Raw genomic sequence first — 15,656 nt, forward strand, 5'->3', positions numbered from 1 at the left:
TTATAAGTGAAATGTCTATTTGAGATATCTGTACCATACTGCTTCTTAACATTTGTTTTCTATTAGTGATATAAAACAACCGTGACTTTATCTTCCCTTAATCAAAACTAGGGATTTAAATCGAATTAGTTTTACCTAATTAGGTGCCACTTGTTTGTCTAAAATAAAATTTTTTTTTAATTTTTTTATTTAAACAACTTTATTACATACATGATTGTGTTTGGGTTTAAGTCATGTAAGGAACACCACCCATCACAAGTGCAACATTCCCATCACCAATGTCCCAAATCTCCCTCCTCCCCACCCAACCCCCACCTGTACTCTAGACAGGCTTTCTATTTTCCTCGTACATTCTCATTATTAGGATAGTTCAAAACGTAGTTATTTCTCTAACTAAACTCATCCCTGTTTGTGGTGAGCTTCCTGAGGTGAGCTGTAACTTCCAGCTCTTTTCTCTTTTGTGTCTGAAAGTTATTATTGCAAGAATGTCTTTCATTTTTCTTAAAATCCATAGATGAGTGAGACCATTCTGCGTCTAAAATAAAATTCTTAACTCCAAAGCTTGCATTCTTTTTCATTCTACCACAATCTATTAATAGTATACATAAACTTGATGATTGTCACTGCAAAATCATGTTATATGTTAGTTGTTTTGAAACAGTGTTTCAGGTTTTTAAACATTTTGGGGGGGCCAGGAGCAAATATATTTGGTAGTGCTTCTTCTACTTAAGAACTCAGTGGTTCACTGCCAGATCCTGAAATGCTAGGGAACAAACTTGGGCTCCCACATGGGAAACATGTGCTCAGCCCTTGGAGCAGTCTCTTACTAATTATCTAACATTGTGCTAGGGTTAGGAACAGAGACTAGTTTTTAAAATCCAAACAGTTGAACTGAGAGATTCAGGAAGGCTGCAAGTGTCATTATTTCATAGACCTCTAAATGACCAAGGCACTATGTTTTCTACCCAGAAATTAATTTATGTCCTATTTATAGATTTTTCAAACATTAGTAACCCTCAGGCTACAAAGGTAGATGTAAGTTAGTTTTCTGATATCTCAGATATGAATTTATCATAACAACTTACTCTGACTCAGAAGTTGTACATTAGGTTAAACTACAGCATCATAAAAGAAGATAGCAAAAGGGCCCAGCAAGGTGGCGCTAGAGGTAAGGTGTCTGCCATTCAAGCGCTAGCCAAGGAAGGACCACGGTTCGATCCCCTGCATCCCATATGGTCCCCCCAAGCCAGGGACAATTTCTGAGCACTTAGCCAGGAGTAACCCCTGAGCATCAAACGGGTGTGGCCCGAAAAAAAAAAAAAGGAAAAAAGAAGATAGTAAGATAATAAGTAAGTAATACATTGAAAGCATCAGAGTAGCTGAAATTTATAAGTAATGCTGAGATATTGGTAAAATAACGTATTAGTAAAACAACTAGTCATCTGAGTGATGACACTACTAGACATTTATTACTTGGAAAGTTTGGTGACTTTCTAATGTTGATGGGCTTTATAGTAAAATTGAATATAAACAATGGCTCTCTATTATTTTTATGAACTGTGAGTTTTTGTTTCTGTTCAGTTTGGCCCCTCTTGCCTAATACATTATGCCACTGTTTAGAGGCAGTTATTATTGTATATGCAGATGTGTAGGAATTCATTTTAATTTATGTTGGTGGTTATTTATATTTTTAAAGTTAAATACTTATTAGAAGACCTAACCATGTGGCTCTTCTTTGGGAAGTTGCATTTTATTTGTTTTTGTGTTTTACTTTAGATTTTTTTCAATTGAAAATGTTCTTGGTTGCATTAACTATGAGAATTTCAATTTGTTCAAGTTTAAAAATATATTGAAATATACAGTTTGCTTTAAGAAATGTAGTGTAACAGGTCTTAGTAAACTTGTGGGTTTTTTTAAATTAGTATTTATTAATTTCAGAAATTCAGCAGCGTTAATTTTTTTATAGTGTTAGTTAGATGTTATTGTGCCTTACCAAAATGATCTCTTCCTTTCTACTGGATTAAAGTGAACTCTCTGGAGGAACCTTATTATCTCAAGCACATTGTATAATAATATTTTCAGTACATTAATTAAGAATAAAGTTGGTGTTTATCTTACATATTTGCTTTACAACCTGACAAAAATGAGAAACCACTTGAACCAATATTTATTTACAATAGCAAATTGAAAAATGCTGCCAATTAGTAATTGTTCATAATTAATGTAAATATATCAACGTATAGGCAACTGTACACAATTAAGAAGCTTAAGCTGTTTTAATTAGGAATAACTCAGTAAAATTTAAGTATTTATCCATAGAATTATTAATGGAAAGACTATTAAAATTAAATCTTAGATAATCAAAGCATTTATTTAATATAATAAAGAAATTAGAGATACAGGTTTGTATATATTGAGTGTTTTAACCACATTTTCTAAGATTGAGAAATACTGAAATTAGTTGTTTGCTTTTCATTTGTTCATTTAACTCAAAAAAATCTATTTTTGTATGTAACTTAGGTAATTTAAATTCACGGATTTTTCTTTATTTTCGTTTGGAGTCACACCTGGTGACGCTCACGGGTTACTCCTGACTGTACTCAGAAATTGCCCCTGCCAGGCTCAGGTGACCATATGGGATGCTGGGAATCAAGCCACCTTCCATTCATTCGTCGGCAACATGCAAGGCAAATACCTTACCACTGTGCTGTTTCTCTGGCCCCTCACAGATTATTTCAATATAAAAGTCTTCACTTGCATCTAGATATTTTAAAATAATTAAAGAGTTTTAGCTTTTATTCATAACCTTACATAATCTTTGCTTTTAGTGGCATTGTTGGAAATAGTGCAACTACATTGTTGACTACCATTGAAGAAATGCATTTGTTAAGCAAAAAAATATTCTTCAATAGTTTGAGTCTTCATGCAAGTAAATTAATGGATAAGGTATGTTTAAAATTTTTAATTCTATGCATGTGAATCTTTCATATTTAAACATGTTTTATTTTTATATCGATTATGATTTTCTTTCTTTTCCTATGATATATTTTTAAGTTTTGAGAACCACAAAAATACATTTTAAACTGGCCTACTGGATCTAACAAGGCCTTTCTGGGACAGTGTAATATTGAGTCATAACTGAAAATAGAAACTAAAAAAACCATAGATTCACTACCCTTTATTTTTATAACGAAAAATTTGTAGTTAAGGCACTTAATATATGTAGGTCAGAGCTAAGATTTCGTTTTCTTTTTTTTTGGTGGGGGGGGTGTCATACCTAGTAGGGCTGGGGTTACTCCCGGCTCTGCACTCAGAAATTGCTCCTGGCAAACACAGGAGACTATATGGGATGCCAGGATTCAAACCATAATTCATCCTGCATTGGCTACGTGCAAGGCAAACACTATACTGCTGTGCTATCTCTCTGGCCGAGACGAAGATTTCTTAATGGAAAATGAACTCTTATGGAAACTTTTTTATGGTTTGCTTACTCTTTTTTTTTTTTTTTTTTTTTTTTTGGTTTTTGGGCGACACCCGGCATTGCTCAGGGGTTACTCCTGGCTATCTGCTCAGAAATAGCTCCTGGCAGGCACGGGGACCATATGGGACACCAGGATTCGAACCAACCACCTTTGGTCTTGGATCGGCTGCTTGCAAGGCAAGCTGTGCTATCTCTCCGGGCCCTGGTTTGCTTACTCTTAATGGCCCAGCTTTAACCTTAAGAAGTTTCTGTTTTATGTAATATACTGCAAGTAAAATAACAGTACCTCACACACAAAATTCAAATCAAATAATTTTTTCAGAATAGCTGAGAGCTAATATTTTTATTTTTTATTGTAAAAGCATCTTAAAGAATAATTTAAATAATCAAGTCAGGGTCATTGCAATAGTACAGTGAGTTGGGCATTTGCCCTGTATGTTGCCAACTGAATGTAGCATTCAGTTCCTGTATGGTTCCCCAAGCTTACCAGGAGTAATTATTAGTGTGGAGCAAGAGTATCCCATGAGCATTGCCAGGTATAACCCCCCAAACAAAATAACTACAATAACAACAAAATCAAATCATTTTTGCCTCATTTATTACAAACTCAACTTTTTCATGGATAAAACACAAACACCTTTTTGTAACAAGTTCTAGCTAATAGACTGATTATAGTATGTATATTTAGACTAATTATAGTAATTAGTATAGGACTGCCATTAGCAACCTATTATAGACTCTGTGATCATTTTTTTTTTATAAAGCCCATATTAGCCTCTTTGGTATCTATATACAACTCAGTTTCTTTGGAAAATTGCAGTTTCATTAAATGAGATTTGTGGAGAACTTCATGATATTTGAACAATTTTGTTCATCAAATAATACTCTCTCCAAGCAAAAAGCAGTCCATATGTTTAACAAGGAGTTAACAACCAGAATAGAGAATTTTTTAGACTCAGAGACTAATAAAAGAACCTGATTAAAAATGGACAAAGTCTTTGTCTAAAGAAGATATCTCCAAAGAAGATATGTACATGCCTCTAATAGCCATTTGAAAAGATGGCTAATCATTAGGGAAATGCAAATTAAAACCACAGTAAGATACTTTCTCTTACACATTAGGATGCTACTATCAAAGATTAGAAAACAACAAATTCTAGTGAAGATCTGGGAAATTAGACCCTTGTATACTATTAATTAAAAGTAGTATGGCAATTCTTCAGAAAATCAAAAAATAGAATTATAAGATCTAACAATTTTATTTCTGAATGTATATCCAAAAAATCCCTATTATATCCCTTATTGCAGGGACCTATGTTCGTAGCAGCCTTATTCTCAGTAACTAAATGTGACAGCTGTCTATAAGTATCTGTCATTAGGTGAATAGATATACAAAATATGGCATATGCATCCAGTGGAATCCTACTCAGCTTCAGGAAATTTTAATTCAGGCTACAAGGGATGTGATGTGAATCTATTAGAAATTATGCTAAGAGGTATAAGCCAGTCACAAGATAATTAATGCTATTTGGTTCTACTTATATGAATTAATTAGATAAAAAATCATAGAAACATGTAAAATGGTGATTTCCAGGGACCAGGGGTTGGAGTGTTATTGTTGAATGCAATAGATTTCAGCTTACAATGTGGTCAGAGTTGTGGACTTAGATCGTAGCATATCTTATGAATGTATGTAGTATCAGCAAACAATATACTTCTCAGTAAATGCTAGTTACATGAATGACTAATTCACTTGTTTTTCTGCTTGTCTTTGCTCTGTCATTTTCTTGCCATTGCCAGTTAATTAGCACTTACATTCTTGTCATTTTATCACATGGATGCTGCATAACTATTCCAGGTTAACTCAGCTCTTCAATTTATATATATATATTGCTGAGTTTTGATTTGAAAAAAGCTGTTTGACAGACTGTAGGCACTGAAATTTCCTGTTGATGAAATTTTCCACAATATCCAACAGTTCTTCATGTCTTTAGGCAACTATTCTTATTCATCTCACTTCTACCTCCTCTATTCTTCCGTAGTATTAACATTGGGTTCATGACATTTAAAAAGTCTTTGTCAATATGAAGAGCCAAAATTCGTCACACCAGTTGATGCTCGGGTTACTCCTAGCTTTGCGCTCAGAAATCGCTCCTGGCTTGGGGGACCATATGGGACACCAACCGATCGAACCGTGGTTCATCCTGGGTCAGCACGTACAAGGCAAACACCCTACTTCTTGTGCCACTGGTCCGGCCCCCAGAGGTTGTTTTTTTAGTGCTTCAGGGACCCTTTGGTGTTGGGGATCGAACCTGGGTCAGCTACATGCAAGGTAAAAACATCCCACTGTACTATCACTCTGGCCCCTCAGGTATTCCTAATACAGCTAAAGGAACAGATGTGTAATTGTTATTTTTCATGGCACTTGTTCCTTCTGAGTTGTTGCTTCAGTTTCAAGAATATTAACTGCCATATATGTTACAAATATTTTTTTCTAGCTTGTTATTTGCCTCTTTTAAATTTCCTTACTCATGAAATTTTGTATATTTTTTGTTTTTGGCCACACCAAGTAATGCTCAAGGGTTACTCCTGGCTCTGACCTAAGTAATATTCCTGGCAGTGCTTGGGGATACTGGGGATCAATCCCAGATCTGCCACATGCCAAGGCAAGCACTCTACTCACTGTGCTATATTTCTAGCCCTGACTTATCAATCTTTGTTTTTTAAATAGTAAGATATAAGGATTGTTTCTTTATAATTTCATGCTTGGGAACATGTCATATTTTCAAACTTCCCTACATAAAGAACATATATTCAAACTCAACATATAATAATGTATCATACTTGCAGACCTCTACAAAAACAAAATATATTCAGATTCAGCATATTATAAGTTTAGTATTTGTCACTGGATGATGTTAGATTACTATATAAATTTATTTAGATGCATGTTAGCTTTTTTGTGTTTCTACTTTCACAGTCCAATTTTTAATCTACCTGATATTTGTTTTCGCCCAGGCTAACAAGGATATAATCTCCCAAAATAGTTATTTCACTTATGATTGGATTCTTATAAGGTTGAAATAAAAGTTATAGAAACATAGGAAAATAAAATTAATAAAATTTCAATGTAGGATATACATATTCCAGGATCTTCAATGCAGAAACATGATACCAACAAATAAAACTGTATTGGCACTACAATGAATTGGATTGGACAAATTAGTTTGCCTGGAGCCTAGAATTGGTCTTATGTTAGGAAACTTCAGGGGTAAGGTCTTCTTGTATTTAGGCCAAGATTTTTCCTTCCCACGTCCCTCCTACTTTGGTGGGCCTATGCAAACTATAATTGCCACTCTAATACTGTTTTTATGGTGTTCCTTTGACTCTAAACCTTTAAGAAACCACTAGTAAAACCATCTGGAACTGCACTTTTGTTTTTGTTTGGTTTCAATTTCCATTCTTGAATATGTCTGTTGGTGTTTTTTGCTATTTGTTCCATTAAGTCTTGAATGGCTGTGAGATTCTAAAACTATGTTTATTTCCTCTGCATGATTCAATTTAGTTATATAAAATTGTGCATACTAATCTATTGTAGTTATTATATCACTTGTACATTATCCCTTTTCATTTATGATCCAATTTATTAAATCTTTCTCAATAAATATATATATGTAATAAAAAAGGAGCAAGTTTTAAGAGTGGCATATTCCAATTAAAACCTAAAAACATGATATATTAAAAACATGGAAAGAGGGGCTGGAGTGATAGCACAGACATAAGGCATTTGCCTTGCAAATGCCAAGGATGGAACTGGGTTCAATTCTCAGCACTGCATATAGCACCGAGAACCTGCCAGGAACAATTTTTGATTGCAGAGCTATGAGTAACCCCTGAGCACCACCTGGTGTGGCCCAAACCAATTAATTATAAACATATTAACTTCAAATTGTGTGTCTATCGTAGAGAATAAGTTAGACTTTATTGCTGTTTATTAACATTATCAGTATTTGTACCCTGAAATGTGTTTCTCAGATATGAATTGCTGCATATTAAAAACTTAATAATGAATTGAGATTGAAATATGGTATTTTTTACAATTTGTGTTACTTATACCTACAACTGTTTCAAGTTTCTTTAAAAAATTCTTTCATTCAATTTGGATGTTCCTTATTTTATATTATTTTTCTCTTACTCTACATTTATAAACCTTTTACTTCTGCTAAAAATAGTCTAGCCTTATGAAGAAAAGAACACTTACTGCAAAATGGTCTTCATTAGCAAATCAACCAAGTGGAAATTGTTGTTAGTAGAATGTTAAGTGGATAGTAAAATTGTCAAGAAGAATAACTTAAAATAAAGTTATAAGCTAAGATGAACACTTTTTATATTAGTCCTTCTGTGTTTTTAAGAAAACATGTGGGAACATTATTTTTTGGCTGTAAGAATAAGAAAATTCAAGGACATATTTCATTGAAAGGCATACCTTTTTCTTAAGAACAGCTGAAACATTTTAGTATTCAAGTAGTAAACATTCATAACTACAAATCAACAGTTTAAAAAAAGTCACTATACTGCAAAAGACACACTGCCCTATCATTCTAAGCTAGACAGAAATTTTTGGAAATGTCTTTACAATATTTAAATTTCACAAGTAATAATTTTGTACTTCTAATTGTGAGATACTCTAAATAAAACAACTTATGTCACTTTCATTGCTGATCAGTTTAATATAAAATTAAGTTTTGATAGGGGCTGGAGAGATAGTACAGCTGTAGAGCATTTGCCTTGCACGCAGCCGATCCAGGACTGACGGTGGTTCGAATCCCAGCATCCCATATGGTCCCCTGAGCCTGCCAAGAGAAACTTCTGAGCGTAGAGCCAGGAGTAACCCCTGAGCACTGCCGGTATGACCCAAAAACCAAGAAAAAAAAAATTTAACATTTGATAAATTACTGGGTTTTTGTATAAATCAATGCCTTAGTGCTTTTTATTATGAATCTTGTATTGATTACAAATTATGTATATGTCTTTATATTAATATGTATTAGTATTAAAGTATTGAGGGTTTCATATTATTATTGTAAATTGGCATGCATTTATATGTTAACATTTAGCTGAAAAATTTAGATAATAGAAACCTCACTTTTTATCCTAGGTTGAACTCCCACCACCTGATCTTGGACCAAGTTCTGCATTGAATCAAACACTCACACTGTTGCGTGAAGTTTTGGCCTCTCACGATTCTTCAGTAGTACCATTAGATGCTCGTCAAGCTGATTTTGTGCAGGTAAATTTTAAATTCATTTAAAAATATTCCTTTTTACATTCTGTTGAAATTCCGGTTTGTTATATTTATACATTTGCACATTCCTCTCATTGATTTTCCTTCAAGTAGTAAGTAGTTACCCTTTAATTATAAAGTACTGGATGATTTTCATTTAAAAAATAATTATAACTATGGGACAATTTAATCTTTTTCTAATGAACTTTCATAGGTTGGCCCCTTTTCATTTAGTTTGGCATAATTTTGATAAGACATTAACTCAGCTCTTTATTGTTCTTGGGAAGTGAACAAATTACATTTTTTTATTTATAGGTTTTATCATGTATCTTAGATCCTCTCCTCAAAATGTGTACTGTGTCAGCCAGCAATTTAGGCACTGCTGACATGGCCACGTTCATGGTTAATTCACTTTACATGATGAAGACAACGTTAGCTCTTTTTGAATTCACTGACAGACGTCTGGAAATGCTCCAGTTTCAGGTAAATCTTGACTTCAGAGAAATTTTTACTCTCAGGTGAATTTTGACTTTTAGGTAAGTTTTGACTTGTAATGGCTACAGGTTGAGATGGACTTGTTTTTTATATATGGTGAATCCTACTTAATAGTTTTAACCTGATTTCTATGTCCTAATATCTATCAATCTCTTGTTAAGATGTGATAGAAGATCGGTCACACACACACACACACACACAGACACACACATTCATGCACACACACACACATACACACACACACACACACACACACACACACACACGGAAAGCAGAATGTATATTGGGTATTTCATTAAGATCTTTGACTCAAAACATAGATGTGATGGCAAAGTGAAGTATTTCTGATTGATTTGAACTGTTAGTTTGTATGCAGATTCAGTTTCTGAGCTGTGAATATTTTTTTAAGCTGCATAGCTAATGCAAAAGGTGTTACAAAGGACAGATATATTTTTATCTAAGTATAAACCAGTGTTAGGCAAAACATTATAATTTGTTATACCAAGGACTCTAGTTCTATAACCAAATAATACCATTCAGCCCGATAAAAGGCCTAAAACAAAGTAATTTTAAAAATCACCAGATAGTTCACTTCTGATTTAGAGTAATGATGTATGATTTATTAAAACAGAAAACCAGCTAAAATGAGAGGGATACTTGCTTGTCATGTACAAGGCCCCTTTCCTGGAATCACGTGGCCCCAGAGCACCACCAGGTGGTGGTGCCACCACCCTGGTAGCCTCAGAATCACATATCCTCTTTCCCCAAAAATCCTTTTATTATTCTGTATTACTACATGTATATAAACAGTTTACTTTGGCTGTGGTAAAATGTATTTGAAATATTTGAGGCTTTCTGAGTATTAACTTCTGAAACATCTAGATTTGTGACATTTTCTAATTTTTAAAAAGAGACTTAGTACCATGTTTTAAGTTTTATTTTTTATATAGTTGTTATATGTATTATTTTACATTTCATTGCACTTACTGGGACCAAAACAATTGCATAATGGTTAGCATGATTGCCTTGCACACATGGCCAGTCCAGGTCCTATTCTTAGCATCCCATATGGTCCCTCAAACCCATCAGGAATGATCAATGAGCACAGAATAAACCCTGAGCACTACTATAAATGGCTCCCAAACAAACAAAAATAATCATTTTTACTGTATTAACAATAAATTCAACTCTGAATTTTTTCTTTTGTATAAGATTTATTTTGCCTCTTTTTAGAAAGAATGAATTAAAAAAAAATCATACCGTGTTCCCTTGGAAATCTACCTTCTTTAAACGAACAAACAGAAGGTTCTCTCTAGTTGCTTCCAAGGATACTCCAGCCCCCACTGGATAATTCTATTGTCCCTCTGCTTATGTTGCCTACTTGGGGAAATACTGTTCTAAATTATTTCCCAAGTTATTCATCACTCATTTTACTGTCACTTGTTAAGCCCAATTGTGTAAGTGCTTTTTAAACCTATTCTTGCATCATGCCTGCTAAAAATAGGCTGCTGACTAGTATAGTACTAGCTTCATGGACAAGTTCAGACTTGTAAGAAAGAGAACTTTTGGAACAGAAGATTTATGTGGACATTCTAAAGTAAAAACATCCTGCAGAAAACCCCTCTGCATTCCTATGTTCATTGTAGCACTATTCACAAAAGCCAGAATCTACAAACAACCCAAGTACCTGAGAACAAAAGATTGACTTAAGAAACTGGTATATCTACTACACAGTGGAATACTATGCAGCTGTTAGGAAAAATAAAGTCATGAAATGTGCTTATACATGGATGGATATGGGAAGTATTATGCTCACTCGTTTATGGGATAAAGGCAAATAAAAGATAGTATGGTAAACAATATCCAGACAATAGAAATGAGGTCCAAGAAGACCAGTCCATTGTAGGAAAATTGCCAGTTAGGGTAGAGAAGTGCAGGCAAGGGGAAAGTGGGAAGAAAGAAAAAAGTAAAATATCTGCCTCAAAGGCATGTAGAGGGGTGGGATGAGAGGGAAACTGGACATTGGTGACAGGAAATGTGCCATGGTGAAGGGTGGTGAACGATGATTGACTGAAACCTCAATCATGAATAATCTTGTAACCACAATGCTTAAATAAAGAAATTAATTGAATAAATAAGACAGAAACAAAGTAACAGTTTACCTTGACAAGTGAAAGATTTTATTTTTCAGTCTTATCTTAAAATGTTGATTTTTTTTCCCCTCCTCTAATCTTGTTCTTTCAGAGTATCATGTTAGAAATCCAGACAGGCCAGATTCTCTTTTATTTGTGTTAGCCATCTCATATTGGAACTTATAAGCAAATCCCTTGAATTGAATGATTTCCTCAGGATAGTTTTCAATATGCTTCTTTCCCATTATTTTCATCATAGGTTTCTTAGAGAACCATTTTAGTCTGATGACTCAAATTCCCTTTAGCTCAGTAAGTTTTCTATTATCTTTAATTAGCACTTTTCCATCTGTTACTTTTATAATGTGAGGGCTCTATTCTTGATTGACTTTATATCCTGAATGTCTTCTATTTCTTAAAAACTCACTTTATTTCTTTAATGTTTATCCTGTATTATTTTATTCCATTTTTTGAATACTAATTTGTTTCTTAGTGGTGCTTTTGTTGATATTTGCATGTTTTGTTTTTTTTCCAGTAAGTCTAGCAAAAAAGAGGCTCAAATAATATATTTTCTTAGACATACCTTAAAAAATTAAAATTCTAATTTTACTGTCTTTCCAGTAAAATTCCACTGTCTTTCAGTGGTATATCTCAGAAAATGTTGTATGTTCTCATTATTCAGATAGATTCCTATTAGAACTTCACCTCTATTAATAAATTTTATGTTTATAAGGGGAAGAAACTCAGCTAGTATAGTTGCTTGAACTTTTGGTAAGCATTCTGATGGTACCCAATAGTACAGTTAGCATTAACAAGCAAACATTTTACCATTGAGGGAACCTCCAATGAAGAGATGGATGGAAGACCTCTAAACATTCAGGAAACATGAGAAAAGTTAGACTTCTCTCACTAGAAAAAATTTTGCCCTGCTCCTTTAAACTTGCTGGCTTCCCTAGAAAATGCTCAGGGTTAGTGAGCATACATGGCGCCCATCATCTAAACCAATCTTTTTTTTTTTTCATGAAAGATTATTTATTTTTATATCTTTATTTAAACACCTTGATTACAAATATAATTGTAATTGGGTTTCAGTCATGTAAAGAACACCCCCCCCCTTTCACCAGTGCAACATTCCCATCACCAGTATCCCAAACCTCCCTCCTCCCTCCCCACCCCCACTTATTCTCTAGATAGGCTTTTTACTTCCCTCATTCATTCACTTTGTTATGATAGTTCTCAATGTAGTTATTTCTCTAACTGCACTTACCACTCTGTGGTGAGCTTCATGTCGTGAGCTGGACCTTCTAACCTCCCTCTCTTTTGTCTCCAAGAATTATTTCAAAAATATCTTTCATTTTTCATAAAACCCATAGATGAGTGAGACTATTCTGCGTCTATCTTTTTCCCTCTGGTTTATTTCATTCAGCATAATAGATTCCATGTACATCCATGTATAGGAAAATTTTATGACTTCATCTCTCCTGACGGCTGCAAATATTCCATTGTGTATATGTACCACAGTTTCTTTAGCCATACATCTGTTGAAGGGCTTCTTGTTTGTTTCCAGAGTCTGGCTATTGTAAATAGTCCTGCAATGAATATAGATGTGATGAAGGGATTTTTGTATTGTATTTTTGCGTTCCTAGAGTATATCCCTAGGAGAGGTATATCTGGATCATATGGTAGCTCAATTTCCAGTTTTTGGCCAGTGAACCAGAAATGCAGTGTAGGTGTATGGGGGGATGCTGCAGACTTAGGCTATCCCAGCAATGCTGAGGGGCTCTCAGGGCCACACCTGAAAGTGCTTGGGATACCATGTAGTTTCCAAAATTGAACCTCGGATCAGGAGCATACACCCTGCCAGTTATACCATCTTTCACCTCAGCATCATTTTTTAAACTAAGACTTTGTATTTCTTATGTTGGAGACCTCCTCACTAGGGCAAAGGTCTTTATTGTAGAAACTAATCCCTATGTTCTATAGTCACTTACAAGGATCAAGCCCATGAAGAAGAGCAAAAACTCTGGGATAGTCTCCTTTAATTCCATCAGCCCTATGCCTTCTCAACAGTGCTTACTGACTAGCACTCACAGAAGCCAAGATGCTATAGTGCTGGCTTTGTTTTTTATCTTTGATTTTTTTAATCTTTTTTTAAACATCGTGATTACAAATATGATTGTAGTTGCATGATTTCAGCATGTAAAGAACACTCCCCTTCACCAATGCAACATTCCCATCACCAATGTCCCAAATCTCCCTCCTCCTCACCCCACACCCACCTGTACTTGAGACAGGCCTTCTACTTCCCTCATTCATTCACTTTGTTAGGATAGTTCTCATATCTTTGATTTTGAGGCCACATCTGGCAATGCTTAGGGCTTATTCCTGTCTCTGCATTCAGGGTTCACTGCTGGATGGCTCAGGGGACTCTCTTGGGTATTCCAAGATCAAACCTGGGTTGGCTGCATGCAAAGCAAGTGCCCTACCCACAGTACACACTGTTCTGGTCGCTGGATTTCAGTGAAGTAAAAAGCTTAGTTGTTGGGAGAAAGAGGCCAAACTCAAATCTCTTTCTGACCTGGAGGCTAGGAGTTTCACAGAGAATTAGAGGCTAATTCAAATATGAGAGCAAAAGATGATAAAGTTAATTAGTAGGTTGTTTTAGAGAGTAAATATAGAAAGAGGTAAGCTTGAACAATACTGACTAGTATATATCAGAATAAATCCATTTCAAAAGAATTATTATCTTCCTTATGGAGTTTCTTGCTACAGATAGTGTCCAGTGTGGCAATTAGAATCCTAGTCTTTTGGTTCATCAGACAGGTATGTGTGTATATATATATATTTGGATTTCCTAGCAACTGGAATTGCTCAAAGGGCTAAGTCTTGTCGACATTATAGGTGTTTTGGTGCTAAAAATCAGCTTGTGGGGAAACGAATGTTTTTTGCCTACTTTGACATAGTTTTGACCTATGTTTCCATTCTTTTAAAATACTTTCTTCTTATTATTTATTTTAGATTGAAGCACATTTGGACACACTTATAAATGAGCAAGCTTCTTATGTTTTAACTAGAGCAGGCTTAAGTTATATTTATAATACTGTGCAGCAACATAAGCCTGAACAGGTAAGCACTGTATGTTACTAGAGAAATTTACCAGTTGAAATTATGGATTCTAGAGCTAAATTCTGGATTTGAATCTTGACTGCCACCAAATGTCTGAAAACACTCCTAGCCCAGTTTTGCTGGGAAAACTTATCTCACTGTTTCCTCATTTCTAAACTTGAGGTAATACTAGTATATGTTAGCAATTATAATATTATAATAGTAACTGGTCATAACATATTAATAATTATTGCCATGTAGATTTTTCTGACAGGTGATATGATATATGTTATTTTTGAAAGCTTTTTGATAAATAGTGTGATACCCAGAAATACTCTTTTTTTTACTGTAGATATCTTCTGTTAAAAGTAGTAAGTAGGGCCAGAGAGATAGCAAAGTGGTAGGGCATTTGCTTTGCATGTGACCAGCCTGGGTGGGACTCGGCATCCCATAGGTCTCTTAGCCTGCCAGGGGCAATTTCTGAGTGCAGAGCCAAGAGTAACCCCAGAGCGCCTCTGGGTGTGGTCCAAAAACCAATCAATAAAATAAATAGTTTTAAAAAAGTAATGCATATATATAAACATTTATGTTCTAAAATGTATAAAAGATTCTTGGTAAAACTTTGAGTCATATCACTACTAGCTAAATAATGCATAAAATATTACCTAAATTATAATTATATCCTTTGTATTTTAGCAGATTGTGATTTTTTTATTTAGGGAAAGATAAATACTTGAGGGCAACAAAGGGTCTTAAGTTATTCAATTTTAGCAGAAATGGATAATGTAGTATAGGAGCTCAAGAAAATTGAGTAGATATTCTTAAGAAAGCAAAGAATTCATCTAAAAGACATGAACGAATATTTTACAGCCCAGGAACTCTAAAATGAAGCTGTCAAAAATATCAAGCTTTGATTTCTGTTCCTTTTGCTAAAGCAGTAACAAATTTCTACCATTTGTAACCAATTCCACCTTTTTATTCTGTCTGCAATTATCAGAGTACAGTTCTGAAAGCCTCCACATCTCACTGGCATTTTCTGAGTGCTTCATTGCTTTTTTCTTGCATATGAGTAAATCAGAAGTACCCTGAGATTTCCTTTGTTAATAAATATATGTGCTTCTCATTCCCTTCAATAAACATTATTGAGTACCTTTATGCAAGT

General features: G+C 34.4%; 1 protein-coding gene across 1 annotated transcript in view; it reads left to right on the forward strand.

The window, feature by feature from the left end:
* COG6 (component of oligomeric golgi complex 6) overlaps positions 1-15,656 on the forward strand; it is an 84,533-nt gene that overhangs the window by 41,429 nt on the left and 27,448 nt on the right. Inside the window, exons 13-16 of the mRNA XM_049778778.1 lie at positions 2,829-2,946; positions 8,640-8,771; positions 9,081-9,248; positions 14,408-14,515. Of these exons, the coding sequence (XP_049634735.1) occupies positions 2,829-2,946; positions 8,640-8,771; positions 9,081-9,248; positions 14,408-14,515 (526 nt within the window). The remainder of the gene's footprint in view (positions 1-2,828; positions 2,947-8,639; positions 8,772-9,080; positions 9,249-14,407; positions 14,516-15,656) is intronic.

Source organism: Suncus etruscus, chromosome 8, assembly GCF_024139225.1.
Source record: "Suncus etruscus isolate mSunEtr1 chromosome 8, mSunEtr1.pri.cur, whole genome shotgun sequence".
Taxonomy (NCBI): Eukaryota; Metazoa; Chordata; class Mammalia; order Eulipotyphla; family Soricidae; genus Suncus; species Suncus etruscus.